The 17,422-nt window shown below is 60.0% G+C and overlaps 1 protein-coding gene across 4 annotated transcripts; it reads right to left on the bottom strand.

The window, feature by feature from the left end:
- Positions 1 to 80: 80 nt before the first annotated feature.
- Positions 81 to 16,301, bottom strand: FCSK (fucose kinase). Of its 4 annotated transcripts, none has more exons than XM_061137584.1 (24): positions 16,204 to 16,301; positions 12,857 to 12,961; positions 12,349 to 12,500; positions 11,653 to 11,703; positions 10,586 to 10,711; positions 10,252 to 10,324; positions 9,732 to 9,829; positions 9,311 to 9,391; positions 8,664 to 8,783; positions 8,321 to 8,492; positions 7,799 to 7,911; positions 7,062 to 7,163; positions 6,807 to 6,977; positions 6,489 to 6,553; positions 5,744 to 6,114; positions 4,972 to 5,182; positions 4,667 to 4,833; positions 4,351 to 4,572; positions 3,928 to 4,071; positions 3,672 to 3,791; positions 1,978 to 2,165; positions 1,785 to 1,884; positions 1,084 to 1,307; positions 81 to 911 (listed from the first exon to the last, which is right to left on the bottom strand). In XM_061137584.1, exons 2-24 carry the CDS (start codon positions 12,936 to 12,938, stop codon positions 825 to 827), a joined length of 3,240 nt encoding a protein of 1,079 aa, XP_060993567.1. In that variant the 5' UTR covers positions 12,939 to 12,961; positions 16,204 to 16,301; the 3' UTR covers positions 81 to 824. The 4 variants fall into 4 exon arrangements, with proteins under 4 accessions (XP_060993567.1, XP_060993571.1, XP_060993561.1 ...); XM_061137588.1 differs by lacking the exon at positions 16,204 to 16,301 and adding an exon at positions 15,903 to 16,187; XM_061137578.1 differs by lacking the exon at positions 16,204 to 16,301 and adding an exon at positions 15,446 to 15,896.
- Between the last annotated feature and the right edge of the window lie 1,121 nt (positions 16,302 to 17,422).

The following is a 17,422-nucleotide window of genomic DNA, read 5'->3' on the forward strand; positions in this document are numbered from 1 at the left end:
GAAGGCAAAAGCCTGACTCCTCGGCCTCCTCTGGTGCCCAGAGCGGCACATGACAACAGGCCTCACCCAGTCCCAGACCCTCATCCCTTCTTGGCCCTTGGCACCAGAAGCCGGATCATCCCGGGGGCAGGCTCCCACAGTCCCAGCGGGAGCAGAAAGGATCTTCACGAGGACAACCTGGACGGGCAGAGTGAATCTATTCCAGGAAGACGGAGAACCCACAGGCACGTGGTAGAGCTGCAGCAGGGCTGGTTAAGGCCTCAGTCAGCAGCAGCTTGCTGCAGGACTGCACTGGCTCTCTGCCACAGACATGTTCCCACTCCTCCATTGGCTCAGCCTGGGAGGGAGTGTTGAACAGGAAGTCTCTACTCAGGCAAAAGCTGGACCTCTAAGGAAGGCCACAGGAAATGCCCCCAAGGCCTCTTCAAGGTCGGCCTTACCAAGGGACCCCAGCAGTCTGCCAAGGCTGGTTGTCATTCCTTCTTCCAGGCCCTGGTGGAGAGTGAGAAGGCCAAGGCCCAAGCAGGGCCATTGGATTTGTAAAGACCACAGGGGATGCTTAGCATAGGACTTTCCTAGGTCCAGATGGAGCACAGGCTGAGCCTAGGCCAACGTCAACCAGGGTGGTTGTTCCCAAGCACCATCTCTGCTTCACCAAGTTTTAGAAAGGGCCGGGCTAGAACTTGGGTCGCTTTCCTTTGGAAGCAGATTCACAGAGAAGGGTGGAGAGAAGGCTGAACGCTCCCCTGAGGAAGGACAGGAGGGACTGCTGCAGCTGCAGGCTATCTCCTCTTGCAGAGGGATGAGCCTCAAGAGAAGGGGTCTCAGGTGGAAGTCTCAGTCCCCAGCAGCTGCAGGCTCAGGCCCTGAGTGTCCACTTCTACCAGGTGGACGCTGTAGTTCCCGAGGCCCTAGGAGCAAAGGATGGGAGGTGTTAGTGGGCTCTGCGTGGATTTCAGGCCCTCAGGGGGCTGGACTTAGGCTGCAGGGCCAAGGGGGCTTACAGCTGTAGCCCTGGTTAACTGGTGGGCCACAGGGAGGGCTCCTGTCCCCACCAGTTAGCGTACCCCAACCACCCGGTACCTCCGTCTTGGCCAGCACGGCCTCCAGAGCCTCCTTCTGCCGTGGCTCCTTGGTCAGTAGACAGAGAAAGCCCCCGCCACCTGCTCCTGCCAGGCTCTGGCCGTGCACGTGGGGGGCCAGGACATCCATCATACGCCGCACCGCCAGGGGCTCACAGCCTGGAGCCATGAGCTTCTTCTGCTCCCAGTATGACGTCAGGCACTGGCCCAGCAGAGGCAGACTCCCTGGGGTGGGGACAGAGCGGGGGCCATCTGTAGGCTGGATGAGGTGCCAAGAGGCACTGCTTAACCAGCATCCTGGGTCAGAACCTGGGTCCAGTACTGGCTGGAAACAGGAGCTGCAAAACCCCTCTCGGGGTGGTTTGAGCACAAAGCCGCTGGCATGGTGCCCAGCACAGTGATCCTTTAGCTGTGTGGCCCTGATCGGCGCTGACTCCCCGGAACCCAGCTGTGGAGCCGAGCCTCTTCCCCCACCCGCTTCCCGGTAACTGGGCTGCAGGCCTTCCCCAGGGTGCAAGTGCTGTTCTGAGACACGGCTCGCACCTAAGCACTGGAGCCTGCAGAGGACAGACTGTGGCCTCTGACCCCGGGGCCTCGTGCCGAGGGCAGTGCCAAGCCCTGCAGGGCCCCCTGGCCGCAGGCCCGCGAGTCGCAGCAGGCACTCGCTCCGGGGTCCTGAGCTCCAGTGGGGAAGCGCCTCACCTTGGTGGAAGGCTTCCGCACACTCCTCGGTCTGCTGCACCAGGCGGCGGGCGTTCTGCACAACGGCAGGCAGCCGGGCATACCAGCTCCTCAGCACATCCTGCAGGGAGGGCAGGAGCCGTGAGGAGGAGGCAGAGGAGCTGCCAAGCCCCGCTGAGCGGTCCGCCTCCTCCCTCCTGGGGCCGCGGCTAACCTGAAGCAGGTTCCGGGCCAGGCGGGTCTTCCCAGTGTACACCAGGAGCAGGTGGTCGTTGAGCTTCTGGAGAAAGCCCTCAGGCACAGAGACCTCCTCCACTTCCACCTTCAGTGGCAGCTGGGCCCGGGAGCGCCCCACCTTGATGCCGGGCAGGAGGCCACCCACCTGGTCCTGCCAGCCACCTCCTACGAGAGCCCCAACCCCGTCACCGCTGGGGTCCCCCGACCAGGCTTCCCTCTCCCGGGCCAGGCTGCTGGCCTTGGGAAGACAGCTTCCCCCACCAACACTGAGTCAGCTGAGTTGTACAGCTTCTGCCCTAGCCCTGGGAGCAAGACAAGCCCAGGGGAAGGGGCTTCGTTCCAGAGCCCAAGCTTAGGACGTAACCCAAGGCCTGAGGTTTGCTGCAGACCTAATGTGTTCTTGGAACTGGGGTAAACCACATCGAAGGATTAAGACCTTACCCCAACCTTCCCCCGAGGGCAGGATGGCACAGGACTCTCCCTACAGCCTAACAGTCCCTGCACCCTGGCTTGCCTGATAAAGGGTGTTGATGGTGGAAATAAGCTTCTTTTATCAAACTTTATATAAAATATCTTATTCACATTCTGCTTCAGTAATGAAAGGTATGGATCTCTTTTCTTCTGGCAGCTACATAAAAATGTCAAAACCTAAGGTGATTCTGGGATAGGTCTTTGATATTTGGAGAAAGGCCTGCAAGGGTTTCGAGTATGAAACGCAAATGGCAGGAGGCATCTGGAACGCTCCCGCCAAACGTGGTGAGTGTCACGGCCTGGAACGCCGAGAACTCCTTAATGGCACCCCTCCCCTCCAGAGCACCTAGCATAGCTCGTAATTATACGTTCATTTGAGTGGCTATTGATTAATGTTTGTCTCCAACAGCCCATATGACTTCTGATGGCAAGGACCCTGTTATTGTTCATTCTATCCCCAGGGCCCAATACAGAGTGGGTATCTAATAAACAGCTGTCATTTAACCAAATGAAGGATATGATTGGTACACTTCAAAAGAAAACTAAAAGGCTTCCCCATCGGGCCTTTGTGCTAATGACCACCTATTACAGGATGTGAGTCAGGACAGTGAGAGGAGGAGCTGGGCTACTCGGCGGCCAGGGAAGAGACCGTCAGCGGGCATCTCTGTGTCTCTGCGGCAGCTTCCTTCCCAGGGCTGTGCTGGAGGGGGGCTCGGCATCCGGAGGTGAGCAGAGCACCCTGGAGCCGACAGGCCTCACTGCTCTCTACTGTGTGGACGCTGAGGGGCCGCCGTGGTGAGAAGCCTGGTGCTAGGCATTCTGTATGACCACGGCCCTGCGCCTCGCCCCCTCAGGTGGTGGGGGCCCCAGCCAGGGGAGGGACAAGGTGCTGAAAAGCAGGCTGATGGGCCTGTCCCCTACTCCAAACCCAGTCCCGTCCTGAGGGACAGCCCTTAGGAGCACAGACAGAAGGAATACGTAACAGGAAAGATGCTGCACGGACTCTTAACAGTATGTTTCTACATCAAGTCCTTTGAGGTAGAAATATTTCATTCTGAAAGCTACCAGAGAGGGTGTCAGAGGGATAAGAAGGCAGCTCTTAATCACTGTGCGGCCCTGCGCACTTGTGGGCGCTCTGCAGGTCCAGGGGAGCCCCTGTTGCTGATAAGCCCCCTTCTGCCCAGGGGCACCCCCCCCTACCTGTGGTGAGCACCTGCTCCAGGTGCAGTACTGCGTGGACCAGGGCCTCTGCGCCCACCGCGCGGCCTGCGGCCCGCTGCACCGCGGCCAGGGCGGCCCCCGCCAGGATGCTGCTGGTGCCTGCAGGGCAGGAGAGGGCCGGCATGAAGCCGCTCCGCCAGCCCATCCCGCTCCACGGGGCAGGGCCCGGCGAGGGGGCCAGGGCGAGGCTGAAGGGGCGAGGGGGCCGGTGGGCGGCAGGCGCGGACCCACTCACCAAGGCCGGAGCCGTGGGGCAGCTCAGACCAGGCGTGCAGCTCGAAGCCGCCCCCGAAGGCACGCAGCAGCTGCTCCCTCAGCGAGAGCTCGGAGGAGACACTGACGACGCCCGCGCAGATGAAGGCCGCCTTCAGCAGCGCCCCTGCGGAGCGAGCAGCCCCCAGCGGGGCGTCTGGTCTCCAGCGGAAACAGACCCCACCCCGTCTCCGCGCGGCCAGGGGCTCAGCCCAGCAGCAGTGCACACCCCCTCCCCAGTCACGACAGGCCCTGCGGGCTCTGGGGCACCAGCAGGCTGCTCTCCCTCCTGCACCCGTGTGGGCTAGGGGGTGACGGCAGGGGACCCCTCAGGCCCGCCCCTGTGGCCCGCGGGCTCTGGGGCTCCGCCCCCACGCCCCGCCGCGCACGTCTCAGACGCGCTGACCTGGGGCCTGGGGCTGGCAGTAACCCCGCATGTCGTCCAGGCTGCAGCACACGATCTTCACGGCTGTCTGGTCCTGCCGGGGCCCCACCGCCAGCCGCAGCTCGGGCTCCGGGATGCGGCGAGCCCTGGCCCCAATAGGCCGGCGGCCGTCCACTCGCACGGCCAGGCCCAGCACGGCCCCACCGAGCTCGTACGCCAGGGGCGGCGTGTCACTCCAGCCCCCTGTGGCGACGGAACGAGACCCAGCTGGTCTCGGGGGGCTGCCAGCTCAGCTCTGGGGTGCCGACCCCCACCCCACCCTCCTCCACGGGCTCACCTGAGAAGTCCACCCGCGCCGGGCACTCAGCCACCACCCACTGACCGGGCGCCGGCAGCTCCGCCGGCACGGAGCGGACGAAGCGCTGGGCGGACATCACGGCCTGGCGGATCAGCAGCTGCCCAGCCCCCTCGTAGTGGCGGGCAGCCCGCACCAGCAAGGCTGGCCTGCGGGAGGGAGGGAGGGGCGTGCGGCCCAGGCTGGCGGCCAGCGGTCGCCCTGGGTCCCACTGCCCTGGCCGCCTGGGGCCACCCCGTCCGTCTGAGCTCCCACCTCCAAGGCCAGCAGGGAAGCCCTCAGCCTACCTGCTCAGCCACCTGGCCCGCTCCTGGGTGAGCGCCTCCACACCCCGCGCCAGGTCTCCACGCTCCAGGAAGAGGAAGGGCTGCACCCACTCGGGGTTGGCGGCCGGCCCACTGCGCAAGCCGCCTCGGCCCTCTGCCATGCAGCCCAGGACATCCGCCACGCAGGCCAGGGCCCGGGCGGCCACGCCAGGGTCTTCCGCACCAGCTGCCACTGATAGACCAGGAGGCGGGCAGCTGCGGAGGAGCCCGTCCCCAAGGCCCTCTGCCCTCAAACACCCCAGACTCCTCACACCTCTGCACTGTGGCCCCACATGTATCCTGGCCTGAGAGTGCTCCCCACTTCTCCGCCTGGCAAAGTTCTCATCCTGGCGAGTCCCAGCCCAGGACGCCCTTAGTGAGTAAGAGCTCAGCCTCGGGAGGCAAACCACCTGGGTTCATCCTCAGTCCCCCTGGGTGGCTGAGTGAACAGCATCGACAGGGAACAAGGCGCTGCCTGAGCCCCCCGCTGGAGCGCTTCACCCCATCCGGCACAGAATGCATGCTCTGCCAATGCTCAAGGGACCCAGAGGCTCAGCCCCAGGGCCCCGCCTCTCCCCAAACCCCTCACTGACTCGGATGGAACTTCCTAGCACCCAGACGGTAAACTCCACTTGTGTCTCCCCCCTGCTTTAGAGTCTCATGTCTCCCTAATGCCCGAGGTTGATGACCTAGAGGGCAGATAGGGCAGGTGATGCAGGGTCTGGTTTCTCAGCTGTGTGCCCAGCACACTCACCCTGGTCCAGCGTGGCCAGCAGGCTCCCAGTACAGCCCTCATGGACAGCAGCCCGGGTCAGTGGGCGCAGGCTGAGGTCCTGCCGGGCCTCCAGCACGTGCCGCGCCTTGTGCAGGGCCTGGCGGAAGAACAGGTCCCGGCGGGCGGCCAGCGTGGCACCCCGATCCAGGCATGGCTGCAGCTGCTCCCAGGATAGACGCCAGCAAGCCCGCCAAACCCGCAGGGCCCGGCCCCCGTCCTCCTGGGGGTCCAGCATCCACAGCAGGTCCCAGGGGCCCGGGGCCCTCGAGGGGTGGAGCACGGGGAAGAGACGGGCACTGAGGAGGCAGCGCTCAGCGGGGGGCACATCTGGGTCCCACAGGTCCCAATCCCTGAAGTGGAGAGAAGCCGCATCAGCAGGAGGGGAGCAGGGGCTCCTGCCTGGTCCCCCAGCCCCGACCACCTGTCAGCGGGGGCCTGGCTCCTTCCTGGGAACAGGACGAACTCCTCCAGAGACCAGATAAGCGAGTGATTCAGGGAGGGAGGCCCAGCTGGCCTGCCTCCTTTCCCAGGCCGCTGAACAAAACCCCAAAGCCTGGGCACAGTCAGGAATCTGGAGTAGCCCAGGGGGAAGATGCTAGGGCAGATGAGGCTGCTCAAAACTACCCCAGGCCCCAGGGATTGAGGGGGGTGGGCCCTGAGCCTCCAGGCGGCTGCCACCCCAGCTGCCAAGGCCCACGGGGCCCCATGGGGCCATCCACCCTACCGGATGCCCGTCTTCTGGAAGAATTTACTCCAAGACATGTTGAGATACGTTCCTGTCCCCTGTCTCTGGGGGAAGAGAAGGAAGCAGTCAGGGCTGACAGGGCCATAGGAAGGGGTTAAGGACAATAAGGCCAGGGGACAGGGGTCGGGGCCAGAGGGGGCAGGAAGAGAGACGGCCCTACCGGCCACATCCTCCTCAGAGCCTGTATCCCCCAGGTGAGCACTCGCAGAGCGCCGCAGGGGAGTGGGCGCTGTGCTGGGGACACCGGAGCCCCCAAGGCCTAAAACTGGGGTTGAGGGGAGGCCACTGAGCACCTACCTCCCAGCTGTCCAGGCGGCCCACGAGGGTGAAGGCCCGGCTGGGGGCGCCGTGCAGCTGCACGTGGTGTCCCCGCAGGACGAGGTCACGCAGCTCCACGCCATGCAGCGCCTGGGACTGGGCCATGTCCAGGCCACTCAGGAAGCAGCCAGTGCCAACGTGAATGGGGCCCTGGGGGGAGAGGACAGGGTCTGCGTGCTCAGCGGAGCCCAGGCGGCCCCGGAGCGGGCCTCCCCCCTGCACGCCCAGCCTCACCCGCAGGTGGCAGTGCTGCAGGACGCTCCCGGGGCCCAGCCGCACGGGGCCCTCCAGCAGGCAGCTGACCACAGCGCTCCCGGCCCCCAGCAGCGGCCGCTCCTGCAGACCCGGGAGAAAGCCGTGAGGCCCAGCAGGGGCGGCCCCAGTCCTCCTCCACAGCCCAGCCCCAGCCAGAGCTCCTGCCGCTCCACGCCAGCGGGCCAGCCGGACTCCCCTCCGCACCTCCCTGGCCCCAGCCTCAGGCTGACTCCCACCCCAACTTGGCTCCTGCTGTTCCGCCAGGGGCACGCTCCCCTCCAGAGCAAACCTGAACCCAGAAATGGGGGTCCCACCAGATGACAGCCCCCCAGAAAACTCCCACCTGTCCAGCTAGTCCAACCCCTGTCACCCTGAGGGTTGCCTCTGCACTCTACCTGCCCATCACCATGAATTTGCCTGACTCCCAGAGCAGACCCTTCAGAAAGGGTTGGGGGGGACTCTTCTCTACCTTCTCAATCAGTCAGACTTAGATGTAGAATCCTGACTTGGCTACTTACTGGCTCTGTGGCCTTAAGCAAGTTACTTAACCTCTCTGAGCCTCCAGTGACTCCTGTGTGAAATGGGGTAATAACACCTACGCTCATAGTCTGTCCTAAGCATGAGCTGTTCCCACCCCTTCCTGCAGCCCCCCATGGCCACCGTCTCCAAGCACCCTGTAGGCACCTCTGCGGGCTTCACCTCCAAGCAGGTCTTACCTCCACCTGGGAGTGTACGACCTGGGCCCCCAGAGCCCCCGGGGATGTGAGACTGTGCAGAAACTCACTGGCTGAGTTGGTCATGTAGTTGTAGCTGCCGTCAGGGATATACGCTGTAGAGACACAAGTACTGACCTCAATGTCCCACCTCCTGCAGCTCTTGACGCCAGGCTAGGTCTCCCACCAGAAAACATGGCTTCACCAGGGCCTGGGAGGGCAGGCATGAATGAGCCCACTGTGCTGATGGGAAGCTAAGATCCAGAGAGGCTCGGCAACCTGCCCAAAGTCACCCAGCTACAAAGCAGCAAGACCAGGACGGGGGGCCCAAGAATGAGACGAAGGAAGAAGGGAAGTGGTATGTCAGCAGGGGACTCGGAACCGGTAGAAGGTAGCTGTCCCGCGCAGGCGCTCACGAGGCTGGCCTGGCCTAGGGGCCCAGGGGCCAGAGGGTGAGGGAGGAGCCTCCTCTGGCTCCCCACCCCCATGGCTTCCCCACCCAGAGCGCGGAGAGGCAGGACCCACCCACTGTGAGCCGCTGACCGCGGAGCTGCCTCCACAGCTCAGCTCGGGCGCCGTGCAGATAGCCCGCGACGTCCGCGTCACCTTGCCCCATCTCCGGGGGCCACCCCACCAGGAAGTCCTCCCTTTGCACGTTCCGGGCCATGCAGAGCAGGATGTCAAAAAATAGAGACAGCTGGGACAGGGGCGGGCGCTTCTGTCAGTGGGCTCCCCGGCTGAGCGGGGCCCATTCCCTCCCCAGAGTGACCGACACACAGAAGGGAACAGACTGGCCCGAGGCCCCGCTGCCAGACCAGCAGCGTCAGGGCCTCTCGCCCAGGCCATCCCGGTCCCCACTCCTGGGCACCTGACCAGGCCGGGCTCCCGAGTCCAAGCCCATGTAGGTGCAGGCGTCCAGAGGCGGGCTCACGTGGGTGGCCAAGAGGCGCTCAGCAGTTTCCACAGAGAAGAAGACAACTCCAGACACCTGCAGGGACCCCCACAGGGTCAGGAAAGAGACCCCGGGGCCAGGCGTGTGCCCGAGCTGGGGAGGGCGGGGGCAGACGGGCCCCCAGGCCACACGGGACAGGGTCTTCATCTTCTGGGCCACTGCAGCGCTGGGACTCCAGGCGGACTGGAGGCAGCTCCCCACCAAGGGCCCCGCGACAGGGCCTTCTGGGGACCCCTCAATTTTCAGGGCTCCTCCGTCTTCCCTACAGTCTAGTCCCAGACTCTTACCCACCACTTACATCTCTGTCCTCCCTTCTAGAAATATCCCTTGAGCCTGGTTCTGGCCTTTCTCATTCGGGACAAGACTCTGAATGCCAAGGCTAACCCTGTCCCTAGGTTTTGGCGCCACCTGCCCCCCTGAATACCTGTTCCAGATCTGCCTCAGATTCCGGTTCTAGCCTTCCCTGGAAGGTGGGGTGCTCTGCCCTGGGCACAAAGGCAAGCCCTCCCTCTCCCATCCCATAAAGTCTCCAAGCCCCCCACCCTGGGGGCTGGCAGCCGTACCAGCGGCACCCGCCCATCAGGCCTGGCGCACCGTTGTATCTCTGCCTCAGTGCCCTGGTAGTAAATGTCCAGAACGAAGCCCTAGGCAGGAGGAGGAAACAGAGTTAGGGGCAGAGGCAAAGAGACTGAGAAGGAGGGCGTTCTCCAGATGAAAACCTCGGACACAAGTCTGATGGGGCCGGGACACCCCCGGGGGCACCCGTGCCCAAGACCTGCCCCGGCCCCACAGCAGACCGTCTCCACGGCTTTGAATGTCTCCAGGGCCCCAAGTGCAGGTACAGAGCCCGGCACAGGGTCAGGGGCAACTCATGTTTGGTAAAGGACTAAGTGAGCACAGGAGCTGCTGCCGTAGGGAAAACCTCAAACCCAGGCTGGCTAGGAGCCAGGACCAGGCTGCACAGACCACTTCCCGGGGCCCTACCTGGGGGTCAGTCAGGTAGACGCCGTGGCTCCGGGCGTAGGCTGTGCTCCCCGGAAGGGCAATCCCTCGGGCTCCTTGGAAGCCATCCCAGCTGATGCCTGCGGGTGGGGGAGGCAGGAGGCTCTCCAGGGACCCCAAGCCAAGGCAAGGGCGGGGTGGGGGGCCCTGCCAGGAGGAGCACGCTCTCAGGGCAGGGGCGTTCAGGCACCTCTAGAGAAAGGGCATTTTCGTGGTTTCCAACATGGGCGTTCCCCTGGGAGGATGACAGCACCTCACCCCCCAAAGCTCATCCCCGGAGCCCTTAGAGGCCAAAGGGACAGGACTGGGTGCCTCCATCCCACGGGCAGCAGAGGGAGGCGCGGCGGGGGAGGCCTGCCTCCTGCTCTAGGCTCCATCCCGAAAACCTCAGAGCGCCCTTTCCGCAGGGGCAGCGGGCCAGGCCGAGATGGCGGGTGGGAGAGGAGAGGCAGAGCGGGCGCGGGCGGGCAGGGAAGGCCGCCGCAAACCTCCGCAGGCTCACCTGGGCTCGGAGGCACCGACAGCAGCATGTCCGTGCTGCACACCCACACGCCCGGCGGGGAGCCCGGGCCCAGCTGCGGGGACAGAGAGAGTTGGCGGCCTCCGCCTGTTCTGGGGGACCGGGCTGCTGAGGGGCCGGGGCCCCCAGACCTGCGGTGTCCATGCCCGCCCTCCCACCTACTTCTGGGGCCACGCCTCCCCCAGGGCGGCGCACCACCCTCCTGAATAGTGTGGCTGAACGCGGGCACCCAAAGCCATTGTTCTGGCGTCCCGTCTCAGCCAGCAAAGACCGTGGCTGGGGCACGGCGGGGAACAGGACAAGGGCCCGGCCTCACCCGATGGCTCATGGTGTCCAGCAGGCAGTCCAGGTTGCAGACCACAGCCTCCACGGGGGCCTGGGGGTTCTCCACAGGGAGGCAGGTGAAGGCCCGGCCACAGTCGTCGAAGGCGAAGTCTCGACCCTGGGGGAGTGGGGACAGGCAGAGGAGCCTGGGGCAGAGGGCCGGAGCGGAAAGCCACCAGGCTACAGCACTCTGACCAGGGTTTTTCTCAATAATTTTTTCATATAATTTTTGAAATGAAACGATTATGGTAAAGAAAAATTAGAAAATGCAGATACACAAAAGGAAAAACAATCCCTCGGGAATAATAACCATTGCCCTCATTTGTGAGGTATATATCCTTTCATATACCTCATATGAAGACTATTTTTTTTTACAAAAATTGAAAAGGTGGAGAAAATAGAACTTTACACACACACACACACATACACAGGAGTGTAAGTCAAACTGGAGAAATAAATCAATGTCAATATCCTGGCTGTGATTATACTATAGTTTTGGAAAATATGACCATTGCAGGGATCTGGGCAATGTTTACAGAGGTTTCTCTCTGGACTGTTTCTTACATGTGCATCTATAATGATCTCAACCAAACTTTCCATTAAAAAAGCTGAGATCATTCTATTCAAACTTGTGTGGCTCGCCTTTTTCACTGAATAATGAAAATACATTCACTGACACTCACAATGAGCCAGGCCCAGCCCCAATTTAAACATTTAATGGGTCATCTCAACACAGCCACAAGGAGGAGGAATTGTTAACAGGCCTAGAAGTGATCATGTGACCACTGCCCCAGGTCACAGAGTCAGTCAATGTACAGGTGAGTGCAAAGAGTTAAATGGACCTTTTACTTACTGTCTAATATTCCTCCAGGAGGATATGCTGTTTTTATTAATCCAGTTCCCTATTCTGAACACCTGGATCAATTCTGATTCTGACAGTTCTGAATGAGCACAAGGGACACCTTGCATGCAGAGGTAGAAGCCCTCTAAAGTCCGGTCCAACCCCAAGAATCAGCGGCTCCATCCTTCTGCGTGGGCCCTGCCGGGCATTCTACTAACCATGTGCAGGATGAGGATCCAGGCCGAGTGCAGAACATCTGACGTGACCACCTATCAGAAGTGGGAGAGCCCTGTTGACAGAGGTCTAGACAAGTGGCAGCCAAGGATGGCAGCCTCCCCTCCAGGGAGAAACCCCAGCACCAGTCCACACAAGTAGCAAAGGAATAACAGGTAAGACCAATGGCCAGAGGCAGGCACGAGACAGATGAGGGGACAAAGCGGCCCTCTGGTGGGCTGCCCCCTGCCCCGTTTGTAGGGAAGCTTGCAGCCACGCAGTGGTCCCTGACTCGCTGGTGCCACGCCCATTGCCAGGCTGCACCCATGTCTACAGCCATGCTCACTCCCCGTGCCAGGGCAGGGTGACGAGTGAAGCGACTGCGTGTGTGGGGGACGTGGGCTGCTGCAGCCCAGTTCCAGCAAGCCACTGCCACATGGGAAGGAGAGCCCAGGGTGGCAAGACGAGCTTTCTCAAGAGCAGCCAGAAAGCCTAACTCTGACACTGGCTCTGAACCACTACGACAGGCTGGCCCTACATTCTGCCCTCACCTGGGTGAGTCTGCCCAATCTACAGACGCGAGCACGATGCTGACCCTGAACGGGGCAGGGCAGTGAGGCCCGAGGAGCAGGGACCAGGGAAAGGCTCCGCTTGAAGCCCCCACCCCACTGTGCCAAGGAGGGTACGTCGGGACCACTCACAGTGAAGCCGGCGCGGGCACTCAGGTGCTCAGCGGCCACCAGCAGGGCGTTGAGGGTGGCTCCTCCACTGCCCACGTGAACCTCAGGGTCCTCCACAGCCAGCAGCAGCGTCCCGGCAGGGATCTGCTCTCGCTTCTGCCGTATTTCCAGCTCTGCAGTCAGAACACGGCTGGGACTTGCCCCCCAGCACCTCGCCCCCCATTCCCGAGCACCTAGAGCAAACCTCCCAACCGCCATTGTTTTCTCTTCTTTGACTTAGCACCTTTTCATCTAGTAGCTCATTAGATCTTTTCCCAGCTCAGTGAGGTAAGGACAGTTACCCCCATTTCACAGATAAGAAAAGCAAGTCTCAGTGAAGTGACATGTGTCTGAGGTCACATGGCAAGGAAGAAGCAGAAATCTGGGTTTGAACCTGGGACTGCCCGGCTCCTGGGGCTCCAGGGATATGTGGCAAGGAACAGGGAGTGGTTCTACATCAGGGGCAGTGTGCAGAGGGAGGGTCAACTACCTCTCTGAAAGACCTCAACGCTGTCCTTGTACTGACACGTCAGGATGATGACCGTCCAGTCAACGCCCTTTGGCTGCTCCATTCTGGCCACAGTTGAGGGGTTTTCTGGGCAGAGATACAGAGATGTGCGAATGTTTTTAAATTAGCATATCCTAAAATTGATTTTTTTGGTTGTAAATAGTTTTATGAATTTTAACACACATATAGATTCTTGTGGTCACTACCACCATCTGCATCTGAAAGAACTCCTATACCTCAACCCTTTACAGTCACACCCTCCTCCATCTGTCACCTCTGACAACCAGCCATCTGTTCTCCAAAGCTATAGCTGGAATGTACTCTTTCGAGATTGGCTTCTTTCATTCAACACAACGCCTCTGAGAGCCATCTGAGTTGGCTAAGCATAGCCGTAGCTCTTTCTCCTTTTTTGCCAAGCAGTGCTCCATCGCCTGGACATTCCACAGTCTGTTTCTCTACCCACCCACTAAAGGAAGGCTATCTGGGCTGCTTCCAGGTTTTGGTAATCATGAATAGAACTGCTATCAACATTCGCGTGTAGATTTAACGTGAACATAAGACATCTCTCCAGGTGGACACCGGGGTGTGGGATTACTGGGTCACATGATGACTGTATCTTTGTCTTTATAGTTTGAGATTTCCTCAGGAGAGGAAGTAAGGGGAAGTAAGGGGAGGGTGTGGTGTTGTTGACAGCGGGCCCCCACTTAAAGCATGGGGCTGCAGGCCCCTCATCGCCCAATCACTGGCTCTGAGCTGAGGCTGGGGAGGGAGGCTCTCTGTCCAGGCTCCTGAGGGTAAGGGCAATTCCCTGCAAAGAGGCAAGCTCTGGGAGGGGTGCACCAGTCTGTTCAAGGGCAGTGTGCCCACAGCACCCACTACAGGGCCCTCGGAGGGGACCTCCCCTCTCAGAGACTCCAAGCTAGATGGGGCTGCAACCCCACCTGTCAGTCACCTTCCTCCAGAGCACTCTAGGCAGTAGGGGGAAGGTGACGCCAAAGCCGCGACTTCACCCACTCCTATCCCTGCAACGCTCCTCTCCTGCCAGGTAAGAAAATGGTCTAACCTCCGAGGCTCGGCCTCCCCAAGACCTCCATAGCGGGTCCTTCGGAGTGTGCTGCCCACGGTGGTCCCACGAAGCAGCCCCTCCCGCCTCTTCCTTCCAGCCCCCAAAGCTCAGCGTGGGGAGGGCCGGTGGAGCAAGCTGCATGATCCCCCAGAAGGGCCCTGAGCACACCTCCGTCCACAGTCCACTGGCATTCCAGTCGGAGCCAACAAGAAACCTGAATCTCGGTCCGTTTCTTCCTGTGTCAGACTCTGCTGCCACAAGCCGTGGTTCGGGCTGACAGATACTGCCACTTAGCAACACCCACACTCCCACGAGCTTCCAGGAAAAGCCTCTGCCACGAACAGAAACTGCTCGGCTCCCCGCTCAGCTCAGGAGGGGAAGCCAGAGGGAAATCTGAGCAGGAGATCTTGGCCAGGGATCTGAGGTCAGAGGCATTCCCCAGGTTACCCATCGGGCCTTCCCAGTGAAGGGTGTGGCTGGGGATTCCGGGCTGGCCACCAACTCCGTGTGTGACCTTTGGCACCCCCTAACCAGCTCTGGCCTCCGGTGGTAGGAAGCGTAACGACAGATGCCCCCCACCTCATCCGCACGGAGGCCCGGCGACCCATCAGCCAACGACTGGAAGAAGACAGACCCACTGAGACAAGATAGGGATCCCCTGGGAGGCCTCCTTGGTGCCAGAACTCCCCATTCAACCCAACAGAAGCTGTCTCAGAACCGCACTGCAGTCTGAGAGCTTCTGGGCATAACTCCTGTCTTCCTTCTGGTATTCTGTCACAGGAAGCGGACCTGGAATGCAAACAGACAGCTCTCGCGGCTTCCTCCAGGTCCCTCCCCTTCTGCCTCCCCCCATAAATCTCTTGCATCTCATCCTGTTGTCTGCTTTTCTGAGGACCTCAACCAATATGGCAAGTACGTCATTTTCCTCTCGGCACCATCAAAGGAAAAATTACTCTAAGAACCTCTAAGTATTGGGAAGTACTCTCTTGATCCTTAAAGATGAAGAAACTGAGACACAGAGATCGACTTGCCCAAGTTCACACAGCTAGCAAGTGGTAGAGCCAAATCTGAACCCAGACACCTTTTTTCCAAAGTCCATTCTCTTAACCACTACACCAAACCTACTTTGTAGAACGGAAAATAGAACAAAAGTACTAAATATATGTAAAGTGCCCAATACAAGGTGACAGTGAGTCAGGGACGGCATTAAAGATGACAGCCGTTATGAGTTAGCTCAGCCACTCACTCTGACCCATAGTCAACTGATTTTTCATCCTCACAACACCACTGCCAGAGAAGTATTCTGTCCAGTTCACAAATGTTAGTTGATACTGCAGCCATGACTGGGACCTGGGTCGCTCAGATTCTTATTTAGGTAATGGGGATAATGAAGGTCATATACAGCTTGTACAGACAGGTCAGGTGTGTCCAGCTCCAAGATTCATGTCCTTATGCACCCTGCAGAAACAAGACCTCTCTCCTGGAGTCTTTGCCCTCTGTCATACTTAACATTTGTAAAGAGATCTTAGATAGTAAGGCCTCTATTCCAACATTCCAACATCCAAAGCTCAGCGTGGGGAGGGCCGGTGGAGCAGAACTTCCAACAGAACTTCATCTACTGGAGGGCCGGTGGAGCAGTTCTTCCAACAGAACTTCATCTACTGAGGTCAAGTTGAAAAGGTTTTTAATGCCCTCAGCCACACACTGCCCAAAATTAGGATAGGGAAGGGGAGTCAGGGACCGAATAAAATAAGGCCTCTTCATATTTGCTTCTTGAAAAGAAGTAGGCCAGTGCTTTTGCATTTTAAAGGGGGAAAAGTAGTTTCACAGAGAAAAGGGGGAAAAGGAAGGCAGAAAGAAGGTGATTGGAAGTAAAGACTACACTGCAAATCACACAAAGGAAATATGGTTGAGTGGATAATGACGAGACCCGACGGCGTAAAATGAGGCAGGAAAAGTGACCTCAGAGGGAAAGTCACCAGCGCCGGCACCCAGCGGCCCAGCCGCCTGGAGTCCCTGTCCCGGGCGTCCCCAAGTCCCAGAGCTCCTGTTAAAAGACCTGGGCCAACGCGATGAGGGGCCTGCAGCCACCCCACGGCAAGCGGGCGCTCGGGGGCGCCGGCAGAGTTCCGAGAGACTCTTCCCTGTAAGCAAAAGGGCAGCGAGTGGCCCAGCTCCGTCCTGAGGGCCCAAGAGGCGGGCAGGGGTCCGCGAAACGGCTGGGGGTACCCGCGCGGCGCCGGGTCCGCGCGCACCCACGTACCTGCCTGCGCCCGGCCCCCGCGCCGCGAGCTCTCTAAGGCGGGGCGGGGCGTGCCTCGCTGCGCGTGCTGGGAAGTGTAGTTTCAGCGCTCTCCACACCCGAGGCGGCCCCTCCCCGAATCCCGGCTCCGAGCGACCCCGCGGGTCCTCAGACACGGTCCGAGCAACGCCTTCCTAAAGGGTAGTGAGCCGTCCCTTCGAGAAGGGGCGCTGGGGCGGGAGACGGCGGCTCCGCGGGGCAGCAAAACTACAACTCCCAGAGGAGCCGGGGCGTCTCCGAGACGGAACGCGTTTCCTGGGGCTCGAGTCCCAGGCTTGGGGTGTGTGCATTTGTTTAACCCCGGGGTCGGGGAGTCCTGAGGCCGCGGCGGAACGGGCCGCCGCTCTCCTCCGCAGAGGCGGGAATCAAACCCGGAGAGGAAACCCACAGGTGGTGTCCCAGCGTAAGCGACTACCGTCGGACTGGCAATGAACCAGGCTTGCACGCGTTCATCACGGGGTCCTTCTGAGTTGTGATGGGGCCCGTCACAACTCTAGCGAGAAGATGTGTGGCTCTTTTGGAAAAGTTATGAATGGCAGCATTGTTTGTAATCTCGGGAAAGTGGAGACGCACGCGCACTCTCTCCAGGGTACTGGAAAAATAAATCAGGCACATCCATACAATGGAATACTCTGCAACAGAGATAATTGGCCAGATCGACATATGCAATAGGGAAAGATGTTCAAGACATTTTGTTAAAAAAGAACATTATGTATGGGAAGCTACTCATGTCAGAAATGTCTGTGGATGTAACAGTACCTATGGACAGGAGCGGGACTGGACGGAGCGCAGGGAGGAGGATACTGCCAGGCGTGGGCATAGGCAGGGAGACCTTGAGCTTCATTTGCTCTGCTTGAGTTTTTCTTAGAATGTACTTTACAAAACCACTGTCATTAAGAGGGAGCCTGGGAGGCCCAAGCAGTGAGTTTCAGAGAAGATGTTACATTCCACTCAAACTCTTTGTAACCTTGGCCAGTCACATGGTTATTCTGTGTCAGGACTCTTTATCTGCGAAATGGGGTAATAATTGTATCAAATGCCTGAGATTATTATGAGGATAAGATAAATTCTTGACTCCATAGTAAATGCTCCAAAATTACTAACCCTTGTTGTGACTATTGCTGTTATTCCCACACGGCCCCCTTAAAGCTGGATCCGTGGTTTGTTCCCTATTGTGTCC

Source organism: Dama dama, chromosome 4 (genome assembly GCF_033118175.1).
Source record: "Dama dama isolate Ldn47 chromosome 4, ASM3311817v1, whole genome shotgun sequence".
NCBI lineage: Eukaryota > Metazoa > Chordata > Mammalia > Artiodactyla > Cervidae > Dama > Dama dama.

Bases quoted from the DNA above. Each gene is read 5' to 3' on its own strand.
- FCSK (XM_061137574.1), bottom strand. From the start codon at position 13,968: ATGGAGGTCTTGGGGAGGCCGAGCCTCGGAG. The intron at 12,962-13,937 runs GTTAGACCATTT...ATCTCTGCCCAG, and splicing joins GGGGAGGCCGAGCCTCGGAG to AAAACCCCTCAACTGTGGCC. The intron at 2,166-3,671 runs GTAGGGGGGGGT...GGGCTCTCGTAG, and splicing joins GGAGCAGGTGCTCACCACAG to GAGGTGGCTGGCAGGACCAG.